We start from the raw sequence: 26,702 nt of genomic DNA, 5'->3' as shown, positions 1-26,702 counted from the left end.
GCCAAAATCTTACAGAAGGCCATTGCGGTGTTGAGAGGTACGGGAATTGTATCCTCATAAGTCATAACACATCGCGCTCAATTATTGGTCCCCTCTGGAATTTGCGCTTACTTATTCTGTAAATGGGTTTACCAAATCATGTAAATTGCACCATCCAACTGTTAGATTATCTGAACCACAAGAAAATGGTTCTTTCAGCATGAAACCAGAATCATTTACCTTAATGTTCTGGTCTGGTGCCCTTTGTTCGAATGATGCACCAAGGGTAACTTTCAATTGAAATGGCTAGTAGGATGAGTCTGTATCAGCAAGTGCTTGACTTGGATCAAAAAATATTTGTGCCTTTTAGTGATGCGTCCACATAACTTTGTGAAACAAAAAATAAACTCGAGATTAATGTGCCTGTGAGGAGTATTTACTATTTAATATTTGGGTGTAAAATCATCCTGCTGCCACTTAGGCTTGTTGGGAAAGGAACAGAAGAAGAAAAGAGAAAAGCACTCATGTAGTAGTAACCCAAAAAAAAAAAAGGAAAAAAAAATTGGAGCTTGGTCCTTAAAAGCTCTTTACAGCTAGAAACAGCCATTGCCAATTGAGTTGATTTGCAGAAGAAGGGACCATCAACTGTCTATGGTCCACCACCACTAATTTTTATCTAGATTCACATACCTTTGCACAAATCAGGGGTTATCACATTTACAAACTTGCCTGCCAAACTTCAAGGAAAGGAAGGTACATGCTCCCTTTCAAATTATAGATTTCTTTCCGTCACCAAAATGAGTTAATGGTATGGTATTCTTTGCTTGGCTCCAAATCTTCAGATTAACTTAAATTAGCAGAAATAATTTGATCACCCTCATCATATGGGAACTAATTGTAACTTCCATTAAACTTATCGAATTGACCAATCCAGGACTTGCTTTACCTGGCAAAGGGGCCTTCAAATTTGATTATTAAAATTCCTGAGATAGCCAATTTCCTTGATTGTACTGGGAAAATTCTCTTAAATTCAGTATCAATGTCAGCTACAATGTGCTCACATTTTGAGGATAACACATAAAGTAAGAAGCTTGCAGGATCCTGGGCGATGGGGCAGTAGCTGGTTGGGAAATCTAAGTGAGACAGATAAAACATATGCATATATATCTTTGCCCCTCCCACAGTACCACTTTCGAATATCTCCTTCAAGATCACGATGGAGAGAGGACCACTTGAGGGAACGGCTCCTTTCAAGCCGAAACATCTGTTGAGACATCTTATTAAGTGAGTTATCAAGGACTTGTAACGCATTGCACGTGCAAAAATACCATACAAATAAGCCCAAATGGAATTGACAAGGTCTACGTTATGGAGTTGCTAGTTGTTCCTCTTCTAAGGATAAGACGAATCTTAACGGTGCTTTAGCCACAGGAAAAGATATCCTTTGCAGAAGTCCTTGTCTCGCTGTGCTTGCTTAACGCAGGAGACAGCATCTTCAAAATTCATAGTAGGCACCGTGGCTACAAGTGTAATCACAAGATGCAACAAGAGAGAGGACAGGAGGACAGCTGTTAAAACTTGGATTTTCCGTTTTACGGAGATTAATATGGGATACTGGACTCGAGAACAAGTTAGAGACAATGTGTCGAAAAGGTTCTATCTTGAATGTTTATATCACCTAACAACCTTAATCAGTAAATTTCATATTGTGACATATTCAAATTTGCAGTTAAATAAATTCTGCTGCATTGTTTCTGCCTGCTTCTCTTTCTGACATAGAGTCCCCTATCCACGGTAGTAATTTTGTAGTTAACGTATAATATATGTTTAAATCAGGCTTTTGGTTCGAACTCTGTTTTTCTTGCACCCGAATTTTGAATCTAATGACCTTAATTTGTTTTTACTACTGGACTTCTATGACACAAAACAAGTCGCTTGCAGAATTACAGGAGGTAGAAACTCGGAACAAGAATGGGATGAGAAGTGAGAACTAATCATTACATTCCAAATTAATGAATACAGGTTTTAGAAGTGGCAACATACAAGCAGCCACAATACGCATTCAGTACAAGATCAACTTCACACATCAAGGGAACTGGAACTTCATGTAATCTTGCCTTCCAGATGGAGGGCTTATGTACACCCAGAGCAAGGATATAATGAGAGAGATCAATCCAGACCACAGAAACACAATGGTCGAAACTTTTCCTCTCCTTCCCATCAACCCCTTGGCAAATGGGTAAAGATGGCTCAATACCCATAGGCTGAAGAACACTCCTCCAATAAGCCTGCTCCACTGTGGAAATGGGCTGTACATTGTTCTTGCTACACCAACTGCAATAGCAATAACGTTTACCATCATGATCGTGATTGGGGGAACCATCAAAAAGCTCCACTTAACTTCATAAAGTTCTGCAAACTGATCATCTCCATCTTCAGGCGTGGCTGATTTAGATGTCAATGTGAACGAGATGTCAACTCCTGCTATGACCTTCAATAGTCCTTGTAATACAGCTGCAGGATGTGCACTTGTCCCACCGATCACCCAAAACTGTTCATTCCGCCACCAGTCATGGAGAGTAATGCCAGACCATTTGATTTCAAGGAGAGCAAGCATGCATAAGGTGACGGTGATGGCCAACAAGTAGATAAGAAAGCTTATACTGAGGGATTGGACGATAAACTGCCCGGAGAATAGAGACACAGCAGGTAGGATGCAGTAGACGAGGAGAAACATAGATGTGAAAGGGTACATTCCTACATTGAAGTATGCCACTCTCTGCAAAAACTTCATTCTCCGACTGGCAAGAAGAGCATTGTTCCTTGAGAAAAAGATCTCAACAGAGCCGGTTGCCCACCTAAGGACTTGATGGAGCCTGTCAGTCAGATTTATTGGTGCTGTCCCTCGAAAAGCATCCCTTTTGGTTACACAGTATACAGATCTCCACCCTCTGTTGTGCATACGATAGCCAGTGACTACATCTTCTGTTACAGATCCATATATCCACCCCACCCTTTTTCCCCACTCAGTTTTGTCCTCATAGAAGCAAGAGATAACACTTATTGCCTCTGCAACAGTGGCAGCATCTAAAGGTTCACGAGGCACAGCAAGAGAACCAGGTGGCCTGCCTTGGTTACCCTTTCCTTGTAAATCTTGGAGCAGCCTGCCTTGATATTCTGCAACTGGGATAGATGCAGCCAGAGACGTGGAGTTCCCAAACCTCTTTGGAAGAAGCAGCGATTCGATATCTGCGTCATCATCATTGTGATCCCCATTAATTGGTAAAGCTATCTCATCGTCTACCTTCTTTGCCACCTTTGGTTTTCTCAAACACAACTTAATTTTCCTACTACCGAACCACCCATGGTGTTCTGTGGCTCTAGGAGGACTGAAACCGTAGAGAGCAGTTCTCCTAAAAATGCAGCCAGTGCCCACATACATTGGCCCCTGCAACCCATCAAGGGCTCTCATAGCCACATCAAAGAAGACAGTATTGTGATTTGCGTACCGATCATTTGGATCAATCCCCTCAAACCTTTGTGGGAACTGGACATAGCAGATCCTATCACCACCTCTATCTAGCATGAAGCACATTCCTTCCCTCAGGGCCAAGGAGTTGTATATATAGTGATCACAGTCAAGATTGAGAATAAATGGACCATTAGACATTATAGCACTGGTTCTAACTAGAGCATTCATGGCTCCAGCTTTCTTGTTGTGATCATAACCAGGTCTTTTCTCACGAGATACATAAACCAGCATTGGCAGTCGAACATCCACTTCTGTTGAGTCAATCAAGTTCTCCCCATCTGCTTCGACCCCAAAAACTGGTTCTGCATTTGGTGGAGCCAGCATTGCCTGCAATCAGAAGGATGGAATTTTAATGCTTCAAATTCAAATGCAATTCAATATGAGTAGTCCACACACAAAAAAATAAAAAATTACCTGAATTATACCAGCGTGATCCCCTCTTGAGTGGTCTGGCTCTCCAGAAGTCCAAGTTCCTGGCCAATGAGAACCATCTGACATCCAAGTAGCCTTTGGAACTTTAACAGGCTCTGCAGTACTGCCTCCCATTTCCATCTGTTTCTTCTTTGCTCGAAGTTCTTCATGAGCATTGTAAGCATCAGATCTTCTCCTTATGGATTCTGGTAATGAATTGATCCTCACCTTGAACTCATCATATTCTCTCTTCACCCTTCTCCTTTCTCTAACAAAATCAAGCCTTATTTTGTTCTTAAGAAAATTGCGCTTCTGCTCAAAGTATGCCTCAGGATTCCTTGGTTCTATATTATGCTTTCGACAGAACGGAACCCAAATTCTTGCAAAGCTAGCTGTCTCGGCAAGAGCTTCAAATGTCAAAAGAGCTCCACCATCGTCAGACAAATAGCATGCAAGTTTTTCAACTGGATAATCAACAGCAAGGATTGACAAAATGGTGTTTGCTGTGACAAGAGGAGGCTCTTTCTCTGGATCAGCCGTCGAAACAAATACGTCAATACCAGGAAGGTCAGATCGTCCCTTAGGGTTACAAAGATTAGGAGATTCAAAACGGTCTTTGAGAACAGTAAGGTCAGTAACTCTGTTTACAGGGCAAAGCTTAGGGAGCTGATCAAAGACCCATGAGAAGGCAAACCAAAACTCACAAGTTATCGACATCCCCCATAACCACATTGCTTCACGATTGGGATGTCGAATTCTCCATGCCAGAAACAAAGCAAGAGCAGCCAGACGTGTCACAATAATTAGCCTACAGAGCAATTCGATCACATTTCAAAATTAAAAGATCATATACCTTTGAAACAACATTATGAACATAAAAGTGTCTTCACTATCGAAATTTGTCCTATTGACCTCATTAGGCATATAAAAAGACTCCAAAAGGCATTTTTGATAAAAATTGAATAACAACAAAAGAGTGGCAAGCATATTGAAGTCTCGTTCATCAATGATTGGGATACAAATTTTTAGTAACCTATTCGAACTACCATATGTATATTGTAGAAAGCAAGAGCTATCCCGCATAAAGCTCATGTAAGTTCAAAATATAAGTTTCCTGTATGGAATAAGAATTGGATAATCTAAACAGATTTAAAAGAATTTACCTGTATGGACTAATAATAGCAGTTGAGACCCCAATCTTTCTTGCCAAAGGCCTCCTGCATCTATCCCCAAAATCCGATGGGTGCTCAAACCCATTAGATCCAGATTCAGCTCCATACCCATCTTTAGGCCACAGAGCGTTCCCATACCCATAGGTCCCCTTGGTCTCAAACAACCAACGCGTGTGATCAAAGTCAGGCGGATGATTTTGAGCCTTAAATGATTTCACAAGCGAAAGCCTTTTGTCCAACTTGAAATCCGCCATTGAAGGCAATGGCAAAGCCTGGTCCCCTTCCTCGGATATAACCTCATCCTCAATTTCTCCATCACTGGCATCTTTGTATGGTTCTTTGCACCCAGGACAACGCCCTCCTCCATTTCCAGCACACTCCAAATAACATTCTCTACAAATCTTGAATCCACAATCACATTTATTTTGCATAACTTTCTCATCACAACCTTTCATTCCACAAATTAACCCTGATTTAACCGGCTCAGTTTGCTCAAAAGAACAGTCGATAACATGCCCTCTAGTGACTGAATTAAACCCCCCAGTAAAGATAGTATCTGAAATGAAACTCCTCTCGGGTTTGACCTCACTCTTGGTATCTTCATTGAGGCTTGTTTGTGAGGCCGACATGGGCTGATGATCAGGAGTGGGAGGTATATGAACCGTGTAAGTGACAAATTCTGAGCTGATCTCCTCCGTGGCGTCGTCTTTCGACATCGAAACGTATCTTCCTCCACTCGAGCTCCTAGCACGATGTGCTCTGCCACTGAGAGGAGAATTAGGGTTGTTTGAAAATGAAGCGCGTGGTACTGGGCTTGTTAAGCCCATGCTTCTACTTCCTCCACCTTTGCCTCCTGATGACACCGTTATGGTCACCGGAGATGAAGATGGAGACGAAGCACTCCTCACCATTTTTGTTCAAAAAAGCACTAAAAGACTGTCAGATCTCAAAATGAAAGAAAAATCCCCTTCAAGATTCAAATGATACTGGAAAATCTTAGATCGGAATAAGCTACAAGGAAATAAGGAGTTGAAGGAGGGAGAGAGCTTGTGCATATGGTGCCGGTGCTGCTAACTGAGCTTCGTTGAATTTGAATTTTAAGTGAGAAAAAGGAGTTTCTTTTAATTCCAACGGTCGAAAAATCTCGACCATAGATGGACATCCAACGGTGGGTTTTTAACGGAAACGGTCGGTTTGGCTTCTGAGGCATCCAGTGGTCCCTCCCTTTCTGGAAACAGAGTCAAAATCTGGAGGGCCTTTATGACCTTTCAACGGTCGAATAATCTAAACGGCGCATACCGTTATGCTCAAAGACTCAAAGTTTTGCCTTTTGTGCATAATTTATTGAGATTTTATAGAGTGCTCATGTTTGCCCGGGTCAAATCCCGAAACGACTCAAAACGACGTCGTTTCGGGTAAATTTTTTTTTTTTGTTTTTAATCTGTGTTGAATGACGACGTTTCGGCTCAAATTTTGCGTTCGTTCTGATTTCAATGAACGACGACGTCTCGGCTTGAATGGAAGTTCTTTGTTGTGATTTCAACGAACGACGACGTCATCGGCTTGAACTTTTGTTCTTTGTTCTCGGTTTTGGTTTGCAGCCTTCTTCTTCCTCTTTCTTTAACCCGGTTGAAAATGATAGTGCTAACTAATAACAAAAACAGATTTCAATTTTAATTTGATTTTCTAATTTGCATCAACATTGAGACACCACAGCAAACTGTAAACAAACCGCAAATTGAAAGACTTGCTTTTATTTTCCAAAAGTTGTCACAATGATATTCCATGTTACAACAGCTCCAGATGAAGGCGGTTTCAGAAAGACGGAAAAGATACAACACCAACTCAATATCTTATCAACCAAAAATCTACCACCCAAAAGATTACAAAGCTGTGATCCTATAGCATCCTGCAGTAAATAATTTGCCTAATAGCTACAAGGATGGAAAAATCATGCAGTGAGAAACAATATAAGTGTTTATTGTGGGTTTCTGGCCCCAAAGTTCACATTGGAAAGCACAGAAATCAAAAAATCCATTGAGATTGGAGACCTTCATCTTAGTGTTGGTCTGATTTTAATTTAAACAGCAGCAGGAACTTGAGTCTCTACTGATTTCAAAACCTCTTCGCCCATCTCCTGGCATCCTACTAATTTCTGTAGAAGCAAGTGAGAGAGTGAAGTTGTCAAATGGCAGTTTCAGTCGCGGTTGTGGTGGATTGCGAATGGTTGCAACTCGGTCGATGAAGGAAAGGGGAACAAGGCGAACGAAGGAACATCTGCCTTCTAAAGGATATGCAGTTCGGTTGTGATTGTCTGGTCAAAGGTGGATGTCCGGTGAAACGAGGAGATGAAGATGAAGGGCAATGGGTGTTGTTTCGAAGGGCAGTGGGTACAGGGAAAGGGATTTTGTTTTGCGTTTTCATTATCACTAAACGACGTCGTTTCAAAGGGTATAAAAAAAAATTAGAACGAAACAACGCCGTTTTGAGTCGTTTCAAGGTTTGACCCGGGGCAAACATCATTTTCCGATTTTATAACATTGTGGAAAAAAATGTTACACGTCTATTTTTATATTTATAAACAATTAAGTAAAGTATTTTTATTGTTGTTATTCTAATTTAAAATTCATCGTTTCCACAAGGCTCTTCAACAAATTTTTATAACTAAACTACAGTGAATTTGAATTTCTTAAGCAATGTATGTTCTCAATAACAATAATAATCTATCGTCAAATTAAATCCAATTAATTAACCAAAGATAAACAATTTGCACATGGGAGGAAAAAAGAACTCAATTATATAAGGACAAAGTAGAGGACTAGAGGCTCTCTAATGATCATTTTTCTTTTAATGGGATCAAATTTGGTATAATATAAGTATTACTCTTAATTAAAACACATAAAATAGGTTTAAACAAAAAAAAAAAAAAGAACACAAAAGGGATGGAAAGAACTTAGCAGATAGACACATGTTAAATAAATAACAACATTATCTTCATAATTAATCTCCACTGGTTCTAATTGTGGAATTAGAATCTAATTATCTATATTTTAAAAATATGATACCACATTTCTACTAGTGATAATGTATGGTTGATTTTAAACTATTATTCTTACCCTTTTTGTCTACTAATTGTGTTACCCTACAAATTATAAAATAAAAAGGAAAATTTATTTAAATTAGGCATCAAGGTTGCTCTAGCGAAAAGCCAAGTGATAAATTATTGAAGAAACTTAGCGTTTTTAATGTATTGTACTTTAATGTTGTAGTGATTGGGTTGGGCGACTTTTTCAGGGGCCTGCAACGGACTGCCCTTGTTCTTTAACCTGGCTTCACGAAAGGAACTTGCTAGACGTTGTCATGCATTACAGAACGAGATCGAATTAGGGCTGAAATGAGTTAATTTTTGAATTTCAAAATTTTGTCTTTTCCATGTAAGAACCAATCGTTGACATGTGTATATTTCATATGGTGTGTTGACAACGATATTCAGAATTCAGTTGTTGGCTCAAATTAATTTCACTGTCGCCAGCAAGCCTGCAACTAGAGATGGCAATGAGGAGGGTGTTGGGGAAAAATTAAGTTTTTAAATTTTTTATAAAACATTTTGAAGATCGCTCTCATATAATATATAAGAATTTGTAATATAGAAATCGTACCTTGAAAATTCGATTTGGCTTTGTCCGTTGAAGTGATTTAGGCTCCTAGATCACGATCCGCCACCACTACTCCTGTTAAATCACGATCCGTCACTACCACGCTTGTTAGATCACGAACTGTTACCAATGATCTTCCAGGTTATGACTCAGGTTTGATCTGCACTTGACGTGTGGGTGCTTTTATCACTACCAAAGCAACTAGCACGAGAAAATTTTTCTCTCAACAATAGAGAGAAAAATTTTTTTCTCCGATCTGTATAAAGTGGCTGCTCATTTTCTTTAGAGTAAAATAAGTCTTTTATATCACCCTTTAGTGAAAACCCTAGGCTCCAAATAATAAAAAAACAAAACCCACGTTATTTGCTTTTTCAATAGGGGACCCACCTTGTAAAATAACATAAGGCCCCTAACACAAAAGCTAATTAAATGAAGCCTCCCACTAAATGATATATTTAGGCTTTTGACCCAAATAGCTAGTTATCATACTTATTAGTCCAGTAGTGGTGCAATCAATTAAATGAGCTAACCCGTGGATCATTTGAGAACATACAATAGTGGCTACAATAATTAGGCCTGTAATTAAACTAGCCCAATTATTTAATTCCAAATCTACTACACTAAAAGATTGGAACTGACTTCCATAATTGTATGCTCGAATAATAATTCGTCCCAAGCCACACTGATTTCTTTATTGCACAATCCTTTGTACCACATCGTTAATTAAATTGATATCTCAACTGTCCAATCAATTTAATAACATCTTATTCCTTGATCCTTACTGATTTTCTCTAATAATCATTTTCAACATACTAAATATGTTGACACACTCTGGCCAGAGAATTCTATGATCAATTGCCGAAAATCCATTAAGAGATGTGTTGTACAAATTCTATATTGTTAATCCATAACTCCAATACTCATAATTGCTCCCACCAAGATACCGGGTAATCTTGACCACAAGGATGTGTCGTGCCTATTGGTAACTCAAATGGAATAACAATTATAATCATGAAATCATAATTAACTCAAGATTAAGATTGCAGTAAAATCAATGCCTATGAGATTTAATAAGTCTGACAGTTATTACAAAGTTAATTAAATCTCATATGTGATCATGTTCAATGTAGTCGTACTACATCAATAAATTCATACATGATTAAGACAAATCATTCAATGAATTTATTACAGTCTATACCTAAATAAAGTGTCCAACTTTATTTATCAACTGCGAACTAAATTTATTTAATCATAAGATAACTTGTATTTATATCTTCTGTGAATCCACATGGTAATCACATAAATACATATAATATGATTAAATGGACTTTAATAAAAATATTAATGCAATTAAGATATTTGCATAAAATACCTCATTACCTTTATTAATCAGAAAAAAATGTTTATTACAATTAAATAAACACATATGCTTTTAAAGAGCATATTTTCCCAACAGAGGGGACGGGACGGGACTGACATCCCTTCTCCCATTCCCGATATTTTTCATATATCCTCATTTCATTTCTGTTTCCATCATAATTATTTGAGTGCATCTCCGTCCTCTTTCCGAATAATAAAAGGGGACTCTCCAATCTCTGAATAACTGATATATATTTAATTTCTGAACTTAATTTAATTATATTAAAATAAATATTTAAACAAAAATAAGGTTTGACAATATATCTTACACTAACATTAATCCATTACAAAAATCACACTACAAAATACAAATCATCAGAATAATTATTTTTGTGAATCTTCATAATCCTATAATAAAAAGAAATTACTTTTATATCAATAATGAAATAAATTAAATGAGTATAGATAGTGAAATTAATATTTTCAATAAAAACATTTACTCTTGCACCTCATGCTCCTCATGTTCTTACTCAAGTAATGTGATAGATTGAGAGATAGCATCAGGTTTCAAATGTAAAACAACAAAAATAATATAAGCAGTATGACTCATAATCTAAAATAATTTTGGGCCAAGACTTTTAAAATAAGGTCTGGTCGAATAGTAATTCAGGACTACAACTAATTAAGTAGGCTAAAAAATTTTATAACATATTATAATTTAAATTTCATTATTCATTTATTAATAATTCTAGAAATAAAATTTAAATTAAAAATGAAGATAAGGAGATGAAGAAATGGGTAGGGGTTGGGGATTTCACCTCATCCTCATTCCTTTTTCGAATAAAAAATTAGATAAAAATTTGTATCTGTTCCTTCCGCAAATAAAAAATTAGATATAAAATCATTTCTATACCCTCTCTAAATAAGAAAAATCCCCAAAAATCCCTCCCGTGAAAATTTTTGACCCATCTGTACCGGCAGCTGCAAGAAATCAGATTTATCAAAAGCCAAGTCCAGGAAGGCCCAACTCTAAACTTTAAATGGGTTCCAATCTCGCGTGTCGCGTTAATCTGTTTGTCATTTTTCTTTCTTTGACATTAATTTACACCAAACTCTAATGAATGCCTTTGAACGAGACGAGACCACGTCATCTTGATTTAAAAAAAAAAACTCAAGTCTCATGTCGCATAAGTGACATGACCAGTTCTGTTCCCATGCAAGCAATGCAAGAACAGGCAGAGCAAATAGAGCCGGCGCGTAAATTAATTAATTAAAACACACACCGAATCCCATAGTTTACAATAAATTTAACAGTTTATACGAAGCTTTCTTCATCATTCTTGTTTGCCTCATGCATAGGCTTTAATTCTCTCTCTCTCTCTCTCTTCATGAAACCATGGCTCTTAATCTTCGCATCATCTTCGTCATCACAATCTTACTCTCTCTTAACAGTTCACATTCTTTACCAACTCCACAACAGCAACCGCCTCCGCCTCCATCAGCGTCATTGTCAACAGCCTGCAACGGCGTATTCTTGTCGTACACCCACACCACAGGATATCCAATCCCACCCACTAACCCAGCTAACCAAGCTTACAGGTTCGAGTCCACTGTGACCATTCTCAACAACGGCCTCAATGAGCTCAAGTCCTGGAGAGTCTTTGTTGGCTTTCAACATAACGAGCTTTTGGTTTTTGCGACTAATGTTGTTTTAGCTGATGTGACTTCTTCTCTTCCTGCTTTTGTTGGCAACGGTACCGTTTTTGCCGGCCTCCCGGAAACTGACCTTAAATCTGCAGTTGAAACTGCAAGAGATTGGACCCAAATGGAGGTTCAGATTCGGCTGGTGGGTACTCAGTTTGGTGTCGGGGCTCCGAATGTTCCTCTGCCGGCTAATTGTGTTTTCTGTTATACGAATTGTGTTTTCTGTTAGGATTTTCATATGTAGGAATAACGATATATGACAATTTTGGTTAACGTAGGTAACTATGTGATGCACATATGCTGCATCAAAGATTCAAGTTTCAGATCAAAAATCACAGCAGAAAATGAATTTCTGCCCCGCCAAGACGGTGATATTACCATTATGTATGATGTGATGAGGTCTTCTGAGACAGATTATTGGGCTCAGGTTTCAATCTCAAACCACAACACTCTGAGGCGCCTTGATAATTGGAAACTAAGTGGGGAATGGATGAGGGATGAATTTATTTATGGCATGAAAGGAGCATACCCTTATGTTGTTGATACATCAGATTGCATCTTTGGCCGTCAAGGTCAGTTCTACAAAGACATGGACTTTTCAGCTGCATTGAATTGTGAAAGAAGGCCAACAATTATTGATTTGCCTCCAACAAGAGCAAATGATACAAACCTTGGGAGGGTTCCATTTTGTTGCCGAAATGGAACAATTCTGCCACCTAACATGGATCCTAGCAAGTCCAAATCAATTTTCCAAATGCAAGTCTACAAAATGCCACCAGATTTGAACAAGAGTGAGCTTATCCCACCCCAAAAATGGAAGATCATCGGTGGCACGCCAAATCCAGATAATCAATATCAATGTGGGCCTCCAGTTCGAGTCAGCCCGAGTACATTCCCGGATTCAAGTGGGTTACCAACAGAATCAAGATCAATTGCTAGTTGGCAAGTGGTATGCAACATTACACGGCCCAAGCAGACAAGGCCAAGATGTTGTGTGTCATTCTCTGCTTTCTTCAATGATTCTGCTATCCCATGCAGTACCTGTGCATGTGGTTGTAACAATATTCCAAGCCAAACTTGCAGTGCTATTGAGCCAGCTCTTCTTCTACCACCTTATGCTCTTCTTATCCCATTTGAGAATCGTACTGTTGAAGCTGTAGAGTGGGCAGAGATAAAACGTCTTAGTGTACCAAATCCATTGCCATGTGGGGACAACTGTGGAGTCAGGATCAACTGGCATTTATTGTCAGATTATAGAGGCGGCTGGACTGCTAGGATCACCCTTCTCAACTGGGGTGAAACTGACTTAGCTGATTGGTTTGCGGCGGTTCAATTGGACAATGCAGGGCCAGGATTTGAACAAGTTTACTCATTCAATGGAACTACTCTTGCTGGTTCCAACAATACAATATTCTTGCAAGGCATCAGTGACTTCAATAATCTTGCAGCAGAAAAGGATGATGCCAATCCAAGGAAACATCCGAGGGTTCCTGGTTACCAGCAGTCAGTGATATTATTTACAAAAAAGACAACTCCTAATATTAATGTGGCTAGAGGAGATGGCTTCCCAACAAAAGTAATCTTCAATGGCGACAAATGTGCACTTCCTGCAGTGCTTCCAAGCAGCAGTGGTGGTAAGATCATGACTGCAACTACTGTCCTCGTTAGCCTAGCAACTGCTCTAGCTCCATTGTTAATGCAGTGATTGTTGTTTGAGAAGGGATGACTGCCTGATCTAATTTTTTTTACAGCCCCTCCTCAAATCCTTTTCATCGTTTGAATTATCTTAGCTAAATGTGTTGTTTAGCAATTAGGTTTTGTTGTGATTAATTATACAGGAAGCTTTATGTTATTTACATGCTCCAATGTGGCTAGTTCTCAGAAAGATTGATGGGTTTGTATTGTTAGTCAAGTATAACATATTTATCATACAGAAATTGCATTTTGCTTTTTTGTTTTGTCGACATTATGATATCAATAGAGCAAAAAGCAGTCGGGAAAATTTAAATACAAAACACTGATTTCATCCAACCTGTTGAGGAACTGGAGTTGTTGATCGAGCAATGGTACATTATGAAACATTTCAGATCAAAATAGAAATTGAGAAGAAAAGATCACAAACAATATCTGATTCTGCACTATAATTATCTTATTTGATTAAAAATGCCGGCATTACTACGAAATAAAAGCACACCAGACAAGAGAAGCACTAATAATAGGTAGGATAGCTGTCAAACTTGGAGTCAAAATCTCAGCCAGGGCTGTATAACATAACAAAAATTTTAGACAATGATATCCAGCACAAACGCTGACACGGAGGTGAAATAGATGGTAACCCCATGTGCCATGGTAATAAAAACAATCAGTAACCACTTTCCGTACAACGTCACAAGCACATAATATTCAGAATTACTGAATGCAGAAGACTTAACATTCGGAAATGGTGCATGCTTGGTGTCATCCGTAGACTTATCCAGCATACGATATGTCGTCTATTTGCGCGTCATTATTGTACGACAAGTCGTTCATTTTTTTATACAGTCATCGGCATTCCGAGCAAAAATACGTCACGTGTCCTTTAGTCTTCTGTATTATAGACGACAGGTCATCTAACTATTACCCTAGAGTAAAACTTATATGACTTGTCATCCATGTTCTAAGCCAGCATAAATAATATATGTACGACGTGGTGTTTGAAGTCTCATCTTTTTAACATATCGTCTTAAGTTTTATGCCAGGATAAAACTTTCTGGGGTCTTCACCTTCGTCTTCATCACCTTTTTCTTCTATTGAATACTATATTTTCTCCCATTCCAATTTACCCTATTTTAAAATCCCCTAATTGTTCCAATTCTTATGGAGCAATTCCTTTTCTAGCGTACGTGCTGCCGTGTGTATTTCAGTCACTCCACCCCCAACAAGTTACGAAATATATTCACACACCATTTATGATACCTTTCATAACATCTTTTGCGTTACAGAATTTAGTGTTCAATCCCTTACAAGCCATATGATCGTTTGAATAATAATTTGTCACATTATTTCGCAAGTTTCATTATTATTCCGTTTGCATCCTCGATTGCCTTTGCATCGATAGCACTGGAACTCACATTTACATAGAACCACGTGTAAATAGTAATATATATCCCCCTTTTGCTCTTTCATAAAGACACTATTTGCTTAATAAACAGACTTTTAATAACAGAAACATTCTCGCAAGGTCAGGTAAAGGGACTACAAAAAAATAAACCCATTCCTCCGGTCAAAGTTCTCAGCTATTGATCAATTATGAAAAGGGAGCCAGAAAAAGGTGAAGGAAAATTAAAAAAAAAAAATGCTGAGAACTTTGATATTGATCAACCTATATTTGTTTCGGTTACTGTGTGTGTCCACAGCCATGTTGCAATCTTCCCAATCAACTTGCTGATCCTTGCAGTTTCCTTACAATACGCACAGCACTAGCATACTACTCAGTAACAAACAGTTAATTTCACAAGAATAATTCTTTGAGAATCAAGAGGACTAGCACGATGACGCACATAATGAGCAGCACTCTAGCACACCTCGCCAACCCTCCTTTCTTCTGTGTTCTCTCTGCCTGCAATTGCAAGTGCTCAATATGAATCTGTTCGCCATAACAATAATAATAACAAGAACAAGCCAATTATGCAGATGAAACTTTAGGACAAATCAATTGTGTCAATAACCTATGAACCTACCAAAATCACGTTTCGAACTATCTATATACAATTACTGATAGAGGGCATGTGTGCTTGCAAGTACGAGCATGTTCATGCTTTTGTGAGTGGGTTTATAATCTCGGGGAAAGAAGAAGACTTTCTACAGTTGTTTAACTTCATCATCTGATGCGCATCAAAACCCTGGATTGAACAAGCAAAAAATTATGATCTTTGAGAGCAACAGATTTTTTATCTTGCACCTAGAAAGACTCTAAGCTATCTATATCAAGAATCCATAAATGGGTCACATTCTTAGCAATCCACCATTCCATAACTTAAGAACTCAAAAATAAGCTGCCAATCAGGCCCAACTAAGTACAGATATAAAGCAGGAATCAAGTACCAAAAATATGGATATCAGCAGATTTGCTCCATTCAAGCCATAGGTACAGAACCAACTTGAAATTTTCCGACTTCTTTTTCCGAAGCATGATCATCACTAACCTTTCACATATGCATTTACACTATATGCCTAATTTCCTGCATTCAAAATGATCCTACCAAAAGCATCCATAAATAATAAACAGTATACCCCATCACTAAATCCATCATCTTCCAATCTATATTTGTCCTCGTTAAAGTTCATCTCCAAGTCAACACCATCACATCCCTACAAAACATAAAAAAATTATATGAAAATAAATAATAATAAATCTACAATAATAACAATGACCAAAAATATTCAGGCAAATAGTGATCAGGCTATTTAGGGGTTTATAAACATGATCAAAAGTATACAACCAAAGAAAAAAATGAAAATGTGTTGTATGATTATTTATGAGATAAAAGTCAAGTAAGCTAATTATTCATATTGTTTCCTGCCGTTAGATCGATTATTCAGACCTCCTTTTGCTGCTGCAAATGCTTCAAATACGTTGAATGGTTTTTCCTGAGGTCCATTGAATGGTTCTGAAGGTCTGTTGCAAGAGAATGCTGTCCAAGTAGAAAATTGATAAAGGTCATACAAAATCATAGCACAAGACCACTCACCAAATACATACAAGTAAAAGGCAATGAATTTAAGCGCAATGAGTGAAACAAGACGACAACCATCCACATCTATAAAGTTAACCAAGTATGAGACAATGATTTCTCCAACATCACTAGAAAAAGTAAAAAAATTGATTGATAACAACATATGGTTTGCATAAAAATCAAATCATATCTGCTCGATTTAGCTCCATTTTTACATCAAATTAAGAAAAAGTTAAGCCAATTGGCACCTATATGTAACATTTGTATTAAATTAACATAGTACATTGTACAAACAAGTATGCCATCAAATGTAATTAGAATTAGAAGGAAATTAAGACCGAAGAAACAATAAAACTTTGCCAATAGTTTCAAAATTACATGCTGAGAATTACATAAAGTTTCCCCCAACAGAGAATACAACCATAATCATAATTATACCTGTACATTTTTTCTAAGATTTGAATCTTCTGAAGAGCCAGCAGCAGAAAGTTTATCTAATCTCTTCTCAGATCCCCTTAAAAGATCTGTAATCTCATATGTAAGAATCTCGATCATGTGTTGATCTTGTTTGCCATCTCCAAAAGATGACAAGTTCTGCCATTTTGACCCGAGCACGTTGTGTATTAACTGCTATTTCTTCAGCGTCATCCACCCATGCTGGTGGTAGACCTACCGAAAATGCATCACTGCTGCACCAACCAAGGAAATATGGTCACATGGAAGAATCTCACATTTTTTAACCCTACCTTCAGCAATGCAGAATTTAACAGCACGTGGCTTTTCAAACAGCTGAATGAGAAAGATCACAATTTGATGCCTGAATATATTACAAGCGTCATCAACAGAGAAAAATCCCACAATGCTCCCTCAACTCCCTATCCAATCACTCTGGACACGCCACTCCATGAAAATATTCAGTTAATATGTCAAAACTTCATCTTGATTAATACTGATTGAAAATCCATAAGTACACGATGTCAACTAAACTGACTACATAATAAGATTGGAAAAACTCATTCAATACTCTAATCCACTAAGTTCTAACTCAGAAAATATCTAATAAAATAAAATAAAACAAATTACCAAATAAATGCTCTGAGTCTATGACGCTAACTATGTTTCCAAACGAACAATATGACGAGTAAGTTTCTATGTTAAATCAAACGAAGTAAACAAATAATTACTGTTGCAGAACCACGACGAAAATAGTAAAAACAATTCTCACATGCAATTTTCATTCTTACTTTTTCCAATTAATGCCATCTCACGTGGACAATTCTAGTATCTGACGAATGGAAACATAAATTCTGAAATAAAGAAGAAAGCCGTACCTAGAAGGACCGGGATCTTCAGTACTGAGAGGAGCATAAGAAGAGCGATTAGAGCGAAGCAACGAACCGCTCACCATTTCAATAACCGGACCTGCCGAACCGGAAGCCGATGAAGACAGAGGAGCACGCGCGCTCTTCAATGAATCTCTTTTCTTTCTGTAAACACCCGTCCGGTTTCCCGTCGCCATGGAAAGCGAAAATGGAAACTGAATTCGAAAGCAAGAATTAATGGATCGTAATTTGGATTTACAATTTCGAGTGAACAAGTTATTTTGTTTAACGGATATTGAATTTAAGATTTGTGGGTTTTAGAAGAAAGTTGAATGAACTAGCTCTAAGCTTTAGCTTTGTCGTGAATCAAATCAATGTTTTGAAACCGAACGGTAGTGCGCTACTTTGCGCCTCTTTGTTTTTTTTTTTTAACTTGGGCTTCGCTCCCATTCTTGGACTCTGAATTTATTTATTTATTAATAAATACGCCCCAACTTATTACTAAACAAACCTGCAGTTACGAAATGGTTTAAAGAAAGTATAAAGCTGATTACAAAAGTCAGTGACGGTGATCAAACGATTATAATATGTTATCTTTAAATTAAAAAAAAAAAAAAAACTGCAGATCTCATTACCGATTTTCATGTTTATAATTTTTATTCTTTTTTTTGGGTGGGGGGAATAGAATATCCAAAATATTTTTGATATTGCTGCAAACACTTGAGAGTTAACAAAAGAGAGGTATAGTATTTGGGGATTTTTTTTTAGAAAGAAAAAATTTCACAAATGAGTTCTTTTAATTTTAATAAAATGATTAAGAAATAGAAAAAGGGGGGGCATGGATCTAAAAAAGAGCTTTTTTTAATTGCACTTTTTTTTCCACTTTCCGTTCCTTCCTCAATCGGCATGGTATAGTTTAATTACACTTGCATGTTGCGGACAGGCACTTTTGACGTAGAAAATAAAACAAATGGGAGTGGGGCACCCCGCCGCGAATGACCTTCCAAAACAGAAACACATAAATCAAACCGACCAATGGGGAAAGCGAAAAGACAAAAACAACCCCCATCGGGCACGCGCATTTCCCACTGTTAAAAGTAAATTTAAAACTTCACTGATCACTCAAGTCAAAACGCAGCCTGGGCCATTTGCATTTGCTGGCCCAAACGGTCATCATAAAGAGTGGTCAGTCGGGTCAGTCTCTGGCAGTCGAGGGTAGTTTTATGTTAAAACGCGGGAGTTGGTGGTCATTTCGGTATCAGAAATCTTGCCCACTAAGAATCATATCATACCCACCCACACGTATAATTTATAAACACCCCAAACAGGTCCTTACGTTTCTTCCTCGAATTTCACTTCTTCTTTCGTTGCTCCGCGTTAAAGCACGCGTTATTTATAAACTCAGTGAGCCAGTCAAGACTCGAGCGCTTAAAATCAAAGGGGAAGTTTACTCGCTATTTTATGCTATCATCTGAATTGGGTTTTGTTTGTGAATTTTAATTAACAGAAGATTCAATGGATTACAGTAGATACTTTGGTCTTTCTACTTCATCATCAAGGAACTATCAGTCAACTCTCAAGTCTCAGTTTGGTTTGTTTCAAAAACCCTTCCTTTTTTTTCCCCCCTTTTTCTTTATTTAAGTTTGCGTAAACATTTTATTGTGTTTTTTGTTTTGCTGAATGGCTTGCTGTTGTAATTGAAGCAGCGGATTTTTGCATTGATTTTGAGGATATAGAAGAAGATGATTATGAGGAAGTGAAAGGAGAGTATGAGTATCCATGCCCATTTTGTTCGGAGGATTTTGATTTAGTTGGATTATGCTGTCATATTGATGAGGAACATCCTGTTGAAGCAAAGTCGGGGGTAATTTTTTTTTTTTTTTTGTCTTTTTTGGTCTAGAGCAATTAGAAATAGCATTTTTTCAGACCTAGCACCAATTCAATCTTATTAAGAAATTAAAAAAAAAAATTGTCTGTTTCTTTTTTAGTCCTTTATCCACACATCATTTACAACATAAAAAAAAAAATTACTCACTTTATGTCACAGTTTTTCCATCAATATCATCATCTGCTTTTGCTCTCTCAATACCTAGAATTGTTTTTCACTTCATTCGTCTTGCTTGAATTACATGATGATTGTTACTTCTGCCTATCTCTCATGTTAAATGATGACTTCTGGTACTGGATGAAATCACTTTTTGGTATTTTATGCCAACAAATGTTTGCCATTATTAGCCCATTATAATCATAGTTCTGCGTGAATTTTTTTTTTTATATTTTGAACTCATAGTTATAATCTTGATTGATTTTGTGAATTGAAATTCTAATCATCACCGAACATCTTGTTTAAATGCATATCGGTTAGATGTATACTTGTTCTTTTAAAAGTACACTTTCTCTTACAGATGGCACTTGTGTCTTTACAGGTATGCCCTGTTTGCGTTACAAGGGTAACGATGGACATGGTTGATCACATAACAACACAACATGGAAACATTTCAAATATATCCTTCACGCGGTAGACTTGAAAAGTGCCATTCTTTATTTCTGCTTTATTTCCTCCTTGGAATTTCTTGTCTTTTCTTTTAACTCATTTTAGTTACTTTAGATTTCGCTTAAGTTCTTTACATGGCAATGATGATAAGTTGCTGCTATGCTTTACTTTCCTTAACAAGAGTTTACAGTTGGCACAAATTAAAACTTCATAAAGGCAACTCTAATTCAACTATATCATCTTTGAGGAAAGAGTTGCAAAATGCACATTTTCAATCTCTTCTTGCAAGGTCATCCTCTTCTGTTTCTTCCTCCAAAAAGACATCTGATCCATGGCTATCATTTATTTACAACATGCCTACTGCTGACGAGTCTGAAAGCATACAGCCTGCTTTGAGCACTGGAGAAGGAGCAGAAGATAAAAGCTCGTGTGAGAAAACATTTGAAACGTAAGTTGTTTGATTATGCGCAATAGATTTTACTCTTTCATGTTTTATGCATGTTCTACACATTTTTCTTTTTCATGTTTGATGCTTGTTCTACACATTTTTCTTTTTCCTCAATTCATCATACTTGGAACAAGTTTTCAAGCATCAAGGATATTTGTCAGGTAAACACAGCTTTTAATTGAGAATGTATCGCGCTTTGAATTTAAAGAAAACTGCAAGCTTGTGATGAAAGGGCTCTATCTAGCGTAGTTGGTAAATGTATGCAAAATTAAGTGGTCTAGAGTTGTATTGGAGAATAGGGATGAAAATCCTTAAAATGGAAATTTAATATGTAGAGGAAAGAGTTAATGCGGACAGTTTATGTGATATTATGCAATATTGAGAAATAACTCAAGCAGGATATGACATTTAACTGGCAACCATTGATATCCTTGGCCGAGATCATCATGTTTGGATGGTTCAGTGGAAATAGTATAAATAACGGAGATCTATGCCTCCCTTTAAGAGATCTAACTATTGCGCTATCTGAAGAACGCTAATCGAATGGGTTGAGGTCGTGCACCAGTGAGATAAGTTGCGGGGCCTAGGAATCAGTTAAAAGTGCAATAAATCTGTAAAGGTTGTGAAGTTAAAATGAATAATTAATAAAGAATTATGACTAAAAGGATGTTCAATCAAAAAGCATGCTAATACCCTGCATAATTGACAATAGGCAAACTTGTATTTAGGCTGGAATGCACTGCCTCATCATGTTATTAATTCCAAATAGTGAGAGAAGGAAGTTTGATGCAAATAGCAATTTTTTGTGTTAAAAAGTTGAATTTTTTTTTTTGGAAATTAATATGTGGGAAAAATTGTCAGCCCCGTCATCAGTATAACAGTACCATGATTTTATCCTAACAAGTAGAAAGCCAAGAAAGAAAATGAGGGGAAGATAACCTACACAAATATGAAGGGGAAGACAAAGTATGAGCTGGCCAAATGGTAGAATTGTGATGCACTTAGATTTTGCACCATTTAACTGTATGCTTTATGCATGGGCTGGGGACGGACTTCAAGAGTATATGGATAGCCTATTGCTTATTTGGCATGATGATTTCATGATTTTGTTGTTAAGATTATTCTCAAAAATTTTGAATGACGAAATGACGAAATGACAGTTTTAAATGAGGCATGAAAAAGTGAGTGCTTTTATTGTTTTCTTTTTTTCCTTCTTTCCTACTGCCTACTTTTTGTGTCATGTAGTTCCACAAGTAGACTTTCTTAGTCTCTTTCAACCGAAGCTTCATTAGAATCAATGGCCTTCACAGTCCCTTTGTTTTGAGTTCGCATATGGGCCAGGGGAGCCATTGCCTTCTTATTCATGAACTTGATTGTTCTTTCTATGATTGCAGAAATGCTCAGCAATCTTCCTTGTCAAACGAGGACCATTTGGAGAAGGCAAACAGGAGCAATTTTGCACAGGGACTATTATTTTCTACCATCATGGATGATGGCTTATAAATGATATCAGTGGGGCTGTGGTTGTCAACTTTAAATTCCGAAGACTAGTTCACAGTTGACATTATCTTATTCGTATGTGCCAATTTATTGATGTAGAAAGTTAAGTTAGATGTAGCAATCAAATGTAATGATGCTACAATTTGACGTAGGCCTGAAGAGAATCATACTATTTGTTTCACTTTTCTTGGTTGTAGCCACGGGTTGTAGTATATATTCTTGCGGTTATCGGTCAGTTGAAACTTACATGTTCAGGATTTGTTCATTGTCCTGTAAATCTAATCCAAAAATTGGCCAAAGAATATTAATTAATAAAGGTAACAATAAAATCTACAGCTGAGGACTAAGTTTACTTAACAACCATTTCTTTCGCGGATTAGTTTCCCAGGTTGAGGGGTGGCTGGTTCAGTTGCTTTCTTGAATGGAAATTTCGAGCTCTTTCACTTACATTGCATACTACAGGAATGACTGTAATCCAAAAATCTGCCAAAGAATAAAAATTTATAAAGGTAACAATAGAATCTACAGCTGAGGACGAAGTTTCCTTAACAACCATTTCTTGCGTAGTTTAACATCTAGGGCCATGAATGTTTTAGCTTTCATTTCATCCTCTAGGAAATCACAAGCGTCCAAAATGAGATCTTCATCCATGTCTGGTAATGCCTGGACTGCTGCAATAACACACTCAATGGCAACCGAGTTCGAGTTCAAGTCACCACTCTTCCCATCTGAAAATGAAGAAACTGCATTTACCGCCTCACAAATTGTCCCCGGCATGCCCTCGTCTTTGCTTCGTGATTTTTTAAGAAATTCAGAGTCTGAACAATTTTCAAATTGGCGTTTATTCTTAGTACAAGAGAAAACAGGTTTTGAACCCATACGAGCCGCTGCCTCCAACAAATCACCAAGTTCGTCTTCACCAGATTCCGATGCCACAGGATGTTGAGAACTCTTTGATGCTCCCTGAAATTTGATCTCTTGGACTTCATTATGCATCTCCAAGTCTTGAATGGAGAAGCAATCATTTTCATCAATACTTGGATGACCACATATCACACAGAGATCTTTAAAGTATGGCACTGGTCGGGTCATGAATTGCCGGGCATCTGTATGCGTCTGCATGTAATCATATTAAAAGTCCCCTGAGAACTTTTGCAATGAAATGATACAAAGTACCAGCAGTTAAGTTATGCCTGTATAAGTACCTTGACATAGTCTTGCCACACATAATCATCAGCAGTCACCATTTGACGAGCTTCATCCCAAACAAACCCATTCAAGTCCAAAAGATTCTTTATAACATTATATTGCCTTCTCAGTGTTTTATAGCGATTTTTCAGAATTTCTATGTCATACTTAAAGCCAAATTTAGCATTGAATGAGCCAATCATCTCTATCCATGCTTCCTTGCGAAATACACCATCAATCCGGTTCCCTTTCTGCACTTGCTCTAGCATAAGATCAATGAAATAACGGTCCATTGGCGGTTGCCAGTAAGTTCTAGAACGATTAGCCACTATAGATTCTGCTCCATTCGATATGACTTGCAGTGTATCATCCACATCTCCTTTGGACATAGAAACACTATTATCTTCATCAACTCTAATTTCATCACGATCCTCCGCTTCCCCCTCACTAGCACTCCTTGGATGAGTAGTATCTGCATCTTTTTCTTTCTCTTGCAATTGCAGCGACTCTAGCAACTTACCACCTACTTGTTCATCTAAACAAACCAATAAATCAACTTCGCATGTTATTGTCACAGACAGCAATAACACTAGACTGTTACCTTTTTGTTCACTAGCTTTATTGCCGTATATCAAACACAGATCATTATAATAAGGGACAGTTTTTATTCTGTATGAACGCGCTTCTGGATGCTCCTGCAAGTAAAACACATAAGACATAAGCAAATAAGAACCCAGAAAAAGATTCTGGATGCTCCTGCAAGTAAAACACATAAGACATAAGCAAATAAGAACCCAGAAAAAGAATCATTCAGGTAATTAACACCCTAAGGAAAGCACCTTAATATACTCCTCCCAGATGGTATTGTCAGCCGTCACCATTTGTCTCATTTCATCCCAGCTGAAGCCCTTCTGATCAAGAAGACTCTTCACAGCCCTGTAAAGACTTCTCAGTGTTTTGTACCGATTTTTGAGAACATCTTTATGGTACTGAAATTTGAACTTTGCACTGAACACTGAAGTCATTTGCTTCCATGCTCGTTTACTGAATAAGGGATCATCAAATCTGTTCCCTTTACTGAGTTGCTCCAACATCAAGTCAATGAAATATCTATCCATCTCAGGAGTCCATACTGTCCTATTACGATCGCCGCCATTCTGGGGTCCCATGCTCATACTTGTACAATTTGATAGAACCTACCATTAATATGAGAACATATATCATTCATTTTAAGAGAAATTGCTCAATGATTTCACTCATTAACCAGTATAACGTCTTTTTCACTACAACTATGATTTACCAATTCCAGGAAACAAAGGGAGATACTTTAACCAAAAGTGATAATCTAGTGTTCTAATTGAAGCGAGTTGCTTAATTGATCATATTGCCAGGTCACCAAAATAAATTCAAAAGTTCCCCCATTCTTGACCAGGTTTATTGAAGCTTCCATCATAAAGGAGTAACGCCATACTTATGGGTATTGATAATTATCATAGAATCGCTAGAATTGATCGACTAGAACCCTTAAGATTGAATAATATATTAATAAAAAAGTGAGTAAAGTTTTTATGCTGACGAGATGGTTATGTGTTATTGATATAAAGAGAGAGCAAGGAGAAGGACAAACTTAAAACCTTACCTTGAGGTCGATTGGGGAGATCTGAAACGACTGGGTGTGGGTGTGAGTTTCTGCTAATTCGGGGATAAGGTTAACCTAAATCGGGTTGAAGTTGCTTTCTCGCCAGAGTAAAATACAACCCTATCCTCGATTGCGCAAGCTTTCAACCTTGTTAAGTTTTATATTATCCCGATTCCAATGCCCTATTTACTTATTTAGTCTATTTTATCAAAAAAAAAATTTAGCTGTATTTTTAATAGAGTTTTTAAAGATTAAACAGGTTATTTTAACTCTACTAAGTGTCTATTTAGTATGATTTGTTTAATGGTTATAAGAATAAATTATTATCAAAATTTCTATAGTTGTTCAATTTTTTTAGTAGAGTTTTCAAATATTAAATAAGTTATTTTGTTTCTACTAACAAAAATTCAAATTTTAATTTTTGGGAGTAAAAGTTAAAATATTTTTTTTAAATGTTAAAATGTCTAAGATATCATTTACTTATTTGACTTTCATTCTTTTATAATATAACTTTAAAAAAAACTTATTTATTAAAAAAATTATAATGTTTAATAAAAATTCTCATTGACAATCAAACAATTAAAATCTTTTGTGTAAAAACTTTATTTATAAAAGCCCTATTTAAATAAGTTGTATTTGAAAAGATATACCAAATAGCGCTTAACAAAAGTTCAAATTTTAAGTTTTTACGAGTAAAAGTTGAAATTTTTTTCTTAAATATTAAACTATCTAAAATATCTTTTACTTATTTGATAACCTAATTTTATTATTTTCATAAAATAATTTTTAAAAACTTACCTATTAAAATAATCTTATAATTTTAACAAAAGCTCTCATTGACAACTAAATAACTAAAATCTTTTCAATAAAAACTCTATTAATAAAAGATTTATAAATAAAAATTTTACTTAAATAAACTATACTTAAAAAAATCATACCAAATAGAACCTGAATAGCAGTACTCTATTATCTCTCCCCAATTTTTTCTTTAGTTAAAATCGTCACATTTCACATTTCAATAACCCTAAATATACCATCAAAATTATCAGATATCAAATTCATATAATAGTAAGTGACGTACACGACATGGCCTCATCAAATACATTTAAAAGTAACATACAATTTAATAATTAAATTCATCAATTTTATAATTCGTAAAATTACTACATATTTCTACTGGGTGAATCATTTTTGCGGTCCGGTCTTCGACTGATTGTGCAACTGGACCTCATCAAGAACATCACAAGTTCAAAAAGTACAGTTCTGTTACATGACTTCTGATCGCAGTGCGCGGTGAACCATGTACATCAATATTTCAAGAAACAAGGTATTAGGTTGCCAGTTCAGTATTGACCCCATGAACAATTCATGACAACCTTTCTTCCATTTCCACCCGGAAGACACTCGAACCTGCTTGTGGTTTGGCCACATCTATCAATCACACCGACAGCAATGGTGCTCAAAAAAGGGCAATTATCAGAAACCTTTCTCCTGAGATTTGGCATATTTTCAGTTTGATAGATTGTATTCGTCTATTTTCAAAAACTTCCCCCGACGTTAGTATACTGTTAATTTGACCGTTT

At 36.8% G+C, this 26,702-nt stretch overlaps 4 protein-coding genes and 1 pseudogene across 7 annotated transcripts; 2 read left to right on the top strand and 3 right to left on the bottom strand.

Moving 5' to 3' along the window:
• Positions 1–1,793: 1,793 nt before the first annotated feature.
• Positions 1,794–6,204, bottom strand: LOC18050333 (cellulose synthase-like protein D5). The gene is made up of 3 exons (XM_006444375.2): positions 5,086–6,204; positions 3,926–4,730; positions 1,794–3,838 (listed from the first exon to the last, which is right to left on the bottom strand). Exons 1-3 carry the CDS (start codon positions 6,003–6,005, stop codon positions 2,066–2,068), a joined length of 3,498 nt encoding a protein of 1,165 aa, XP_006444438.1. The 5' UTR covers positions 6,006–6,204; the 3' UTR covers positions 1,794–2,065.
• A 5,421-nt stretch (positions 6,205–11,625) lies between these two features.
• Positions 11,626–13,518, top strand: LOC18050332 (COBRA-like protein 7). Its single transcript, XM_024189849.1, is given in 1 exon segment — positions 11,626–13,518. A coding segment is annotated over 1 exon segment (1,584 nt). The 5' UTR covers positions 11,626–11,934.
• Positions 13,519–14,870: 1,352 nt separating this feature from the next.
• On the bottom strand, positions 14,871–18,281 carry LOC18050331 (annotated as a pseudogene).
• A 718-nt stretch (positions 18,282–18,999) lies between these two features.
• LOC18050330 (protein DEHYDRATION-INDUCED 19 homolog 4) lies at positions 19,000–22,506 on the top strand. Of its 2 annotated transcripts, none has more exons than XM_006444368.2 (5): positions 19,000–19,441; positions 19,557–19,714; positions 20,277–20,354; positions 20,533–20,792; positions 22,187–22,506. In XM_006444368.2, exons 1-5 carry the CDS (start codon positions 19,366–19,368, stop codon positions 22,293–22,295), a joined length of 681 nt encoding a protein of 226 aa, XP_006444431.1. In that variant the 5' UTR covers positions 19,000–19,365; the 3' UTR covers positions 22,296–22,506. The 2 variants fall into 2 exon arrangements, with proteins under 2 accessions (XP_006444431.1, XP_006444430.1); XM_006444367.2 differs by having other exon boundaries at positions 19,554–19,714.
• A 255-nt stretch (positions 22,507–22,761) lies between these two features.
• On the bottom strand, positions 22,762–25,264 carry LOC18050328 (L10-interacting MYB domain-containing protein). 3 transcript variants are annotated; one of them, XM_006444370.2, is made up of 5 exons: positions 25,120–25,264; positions 24,320–24,676; positions 24,082–24,175; positions 23,498–24,015; positions 22,762–23,408 (listed from the first exon to the last, which is right to left on the bottom strand). In XM_006444370.2, exons 2-5 carry the CDS (start codon positions 24,653–24,655, stop codon positions 22,815–22,817), a joined length of 1,542 nt encoding a protein of 513 aa, XP_006444433.1. In that variant the 5' UTR covers positions 24,656–24,676; positions 25,120–25,264; the 3' UTR covers positions 22,762–22,814. The 3 variants fall into 3 exon arrangements, with proteins under 3 accessions (XP_006444433.1, XP_006444434.1, XP_024043628.1); XM_006444371.2 differs by having other exon boundaries at positions 23,498–24,175; XM_024187860.1 differs by lacking the exon at positions 25,120–25,264 and having other exon boundaries at positions 23,498–24,236; positions 24,320–24,410.
• Positions 25,265–26,702: the final 1,438 nt, after the last annotated feature.

The sequence above is a fragment of the Citrus clementina genome, unplaced genomic scaffold (assembly GCF_000493195.1).
Source record: "Citrus clementina cultivar Clemenules unplaced genomic scaffold, Citrus_clementina_v1.0 scaffold_3, whole genome shotgun sequence".
NCBI classification, from domain to species: Eukaryota; Viridiplantae; Streptophyta; class Magnoliopsida; order Sapindales; family Rutaceae; genus Citrus; species Citrus x clementina.
This window is presented reverse-complemented; position numbering and strand designations above follow the sequence as displayed.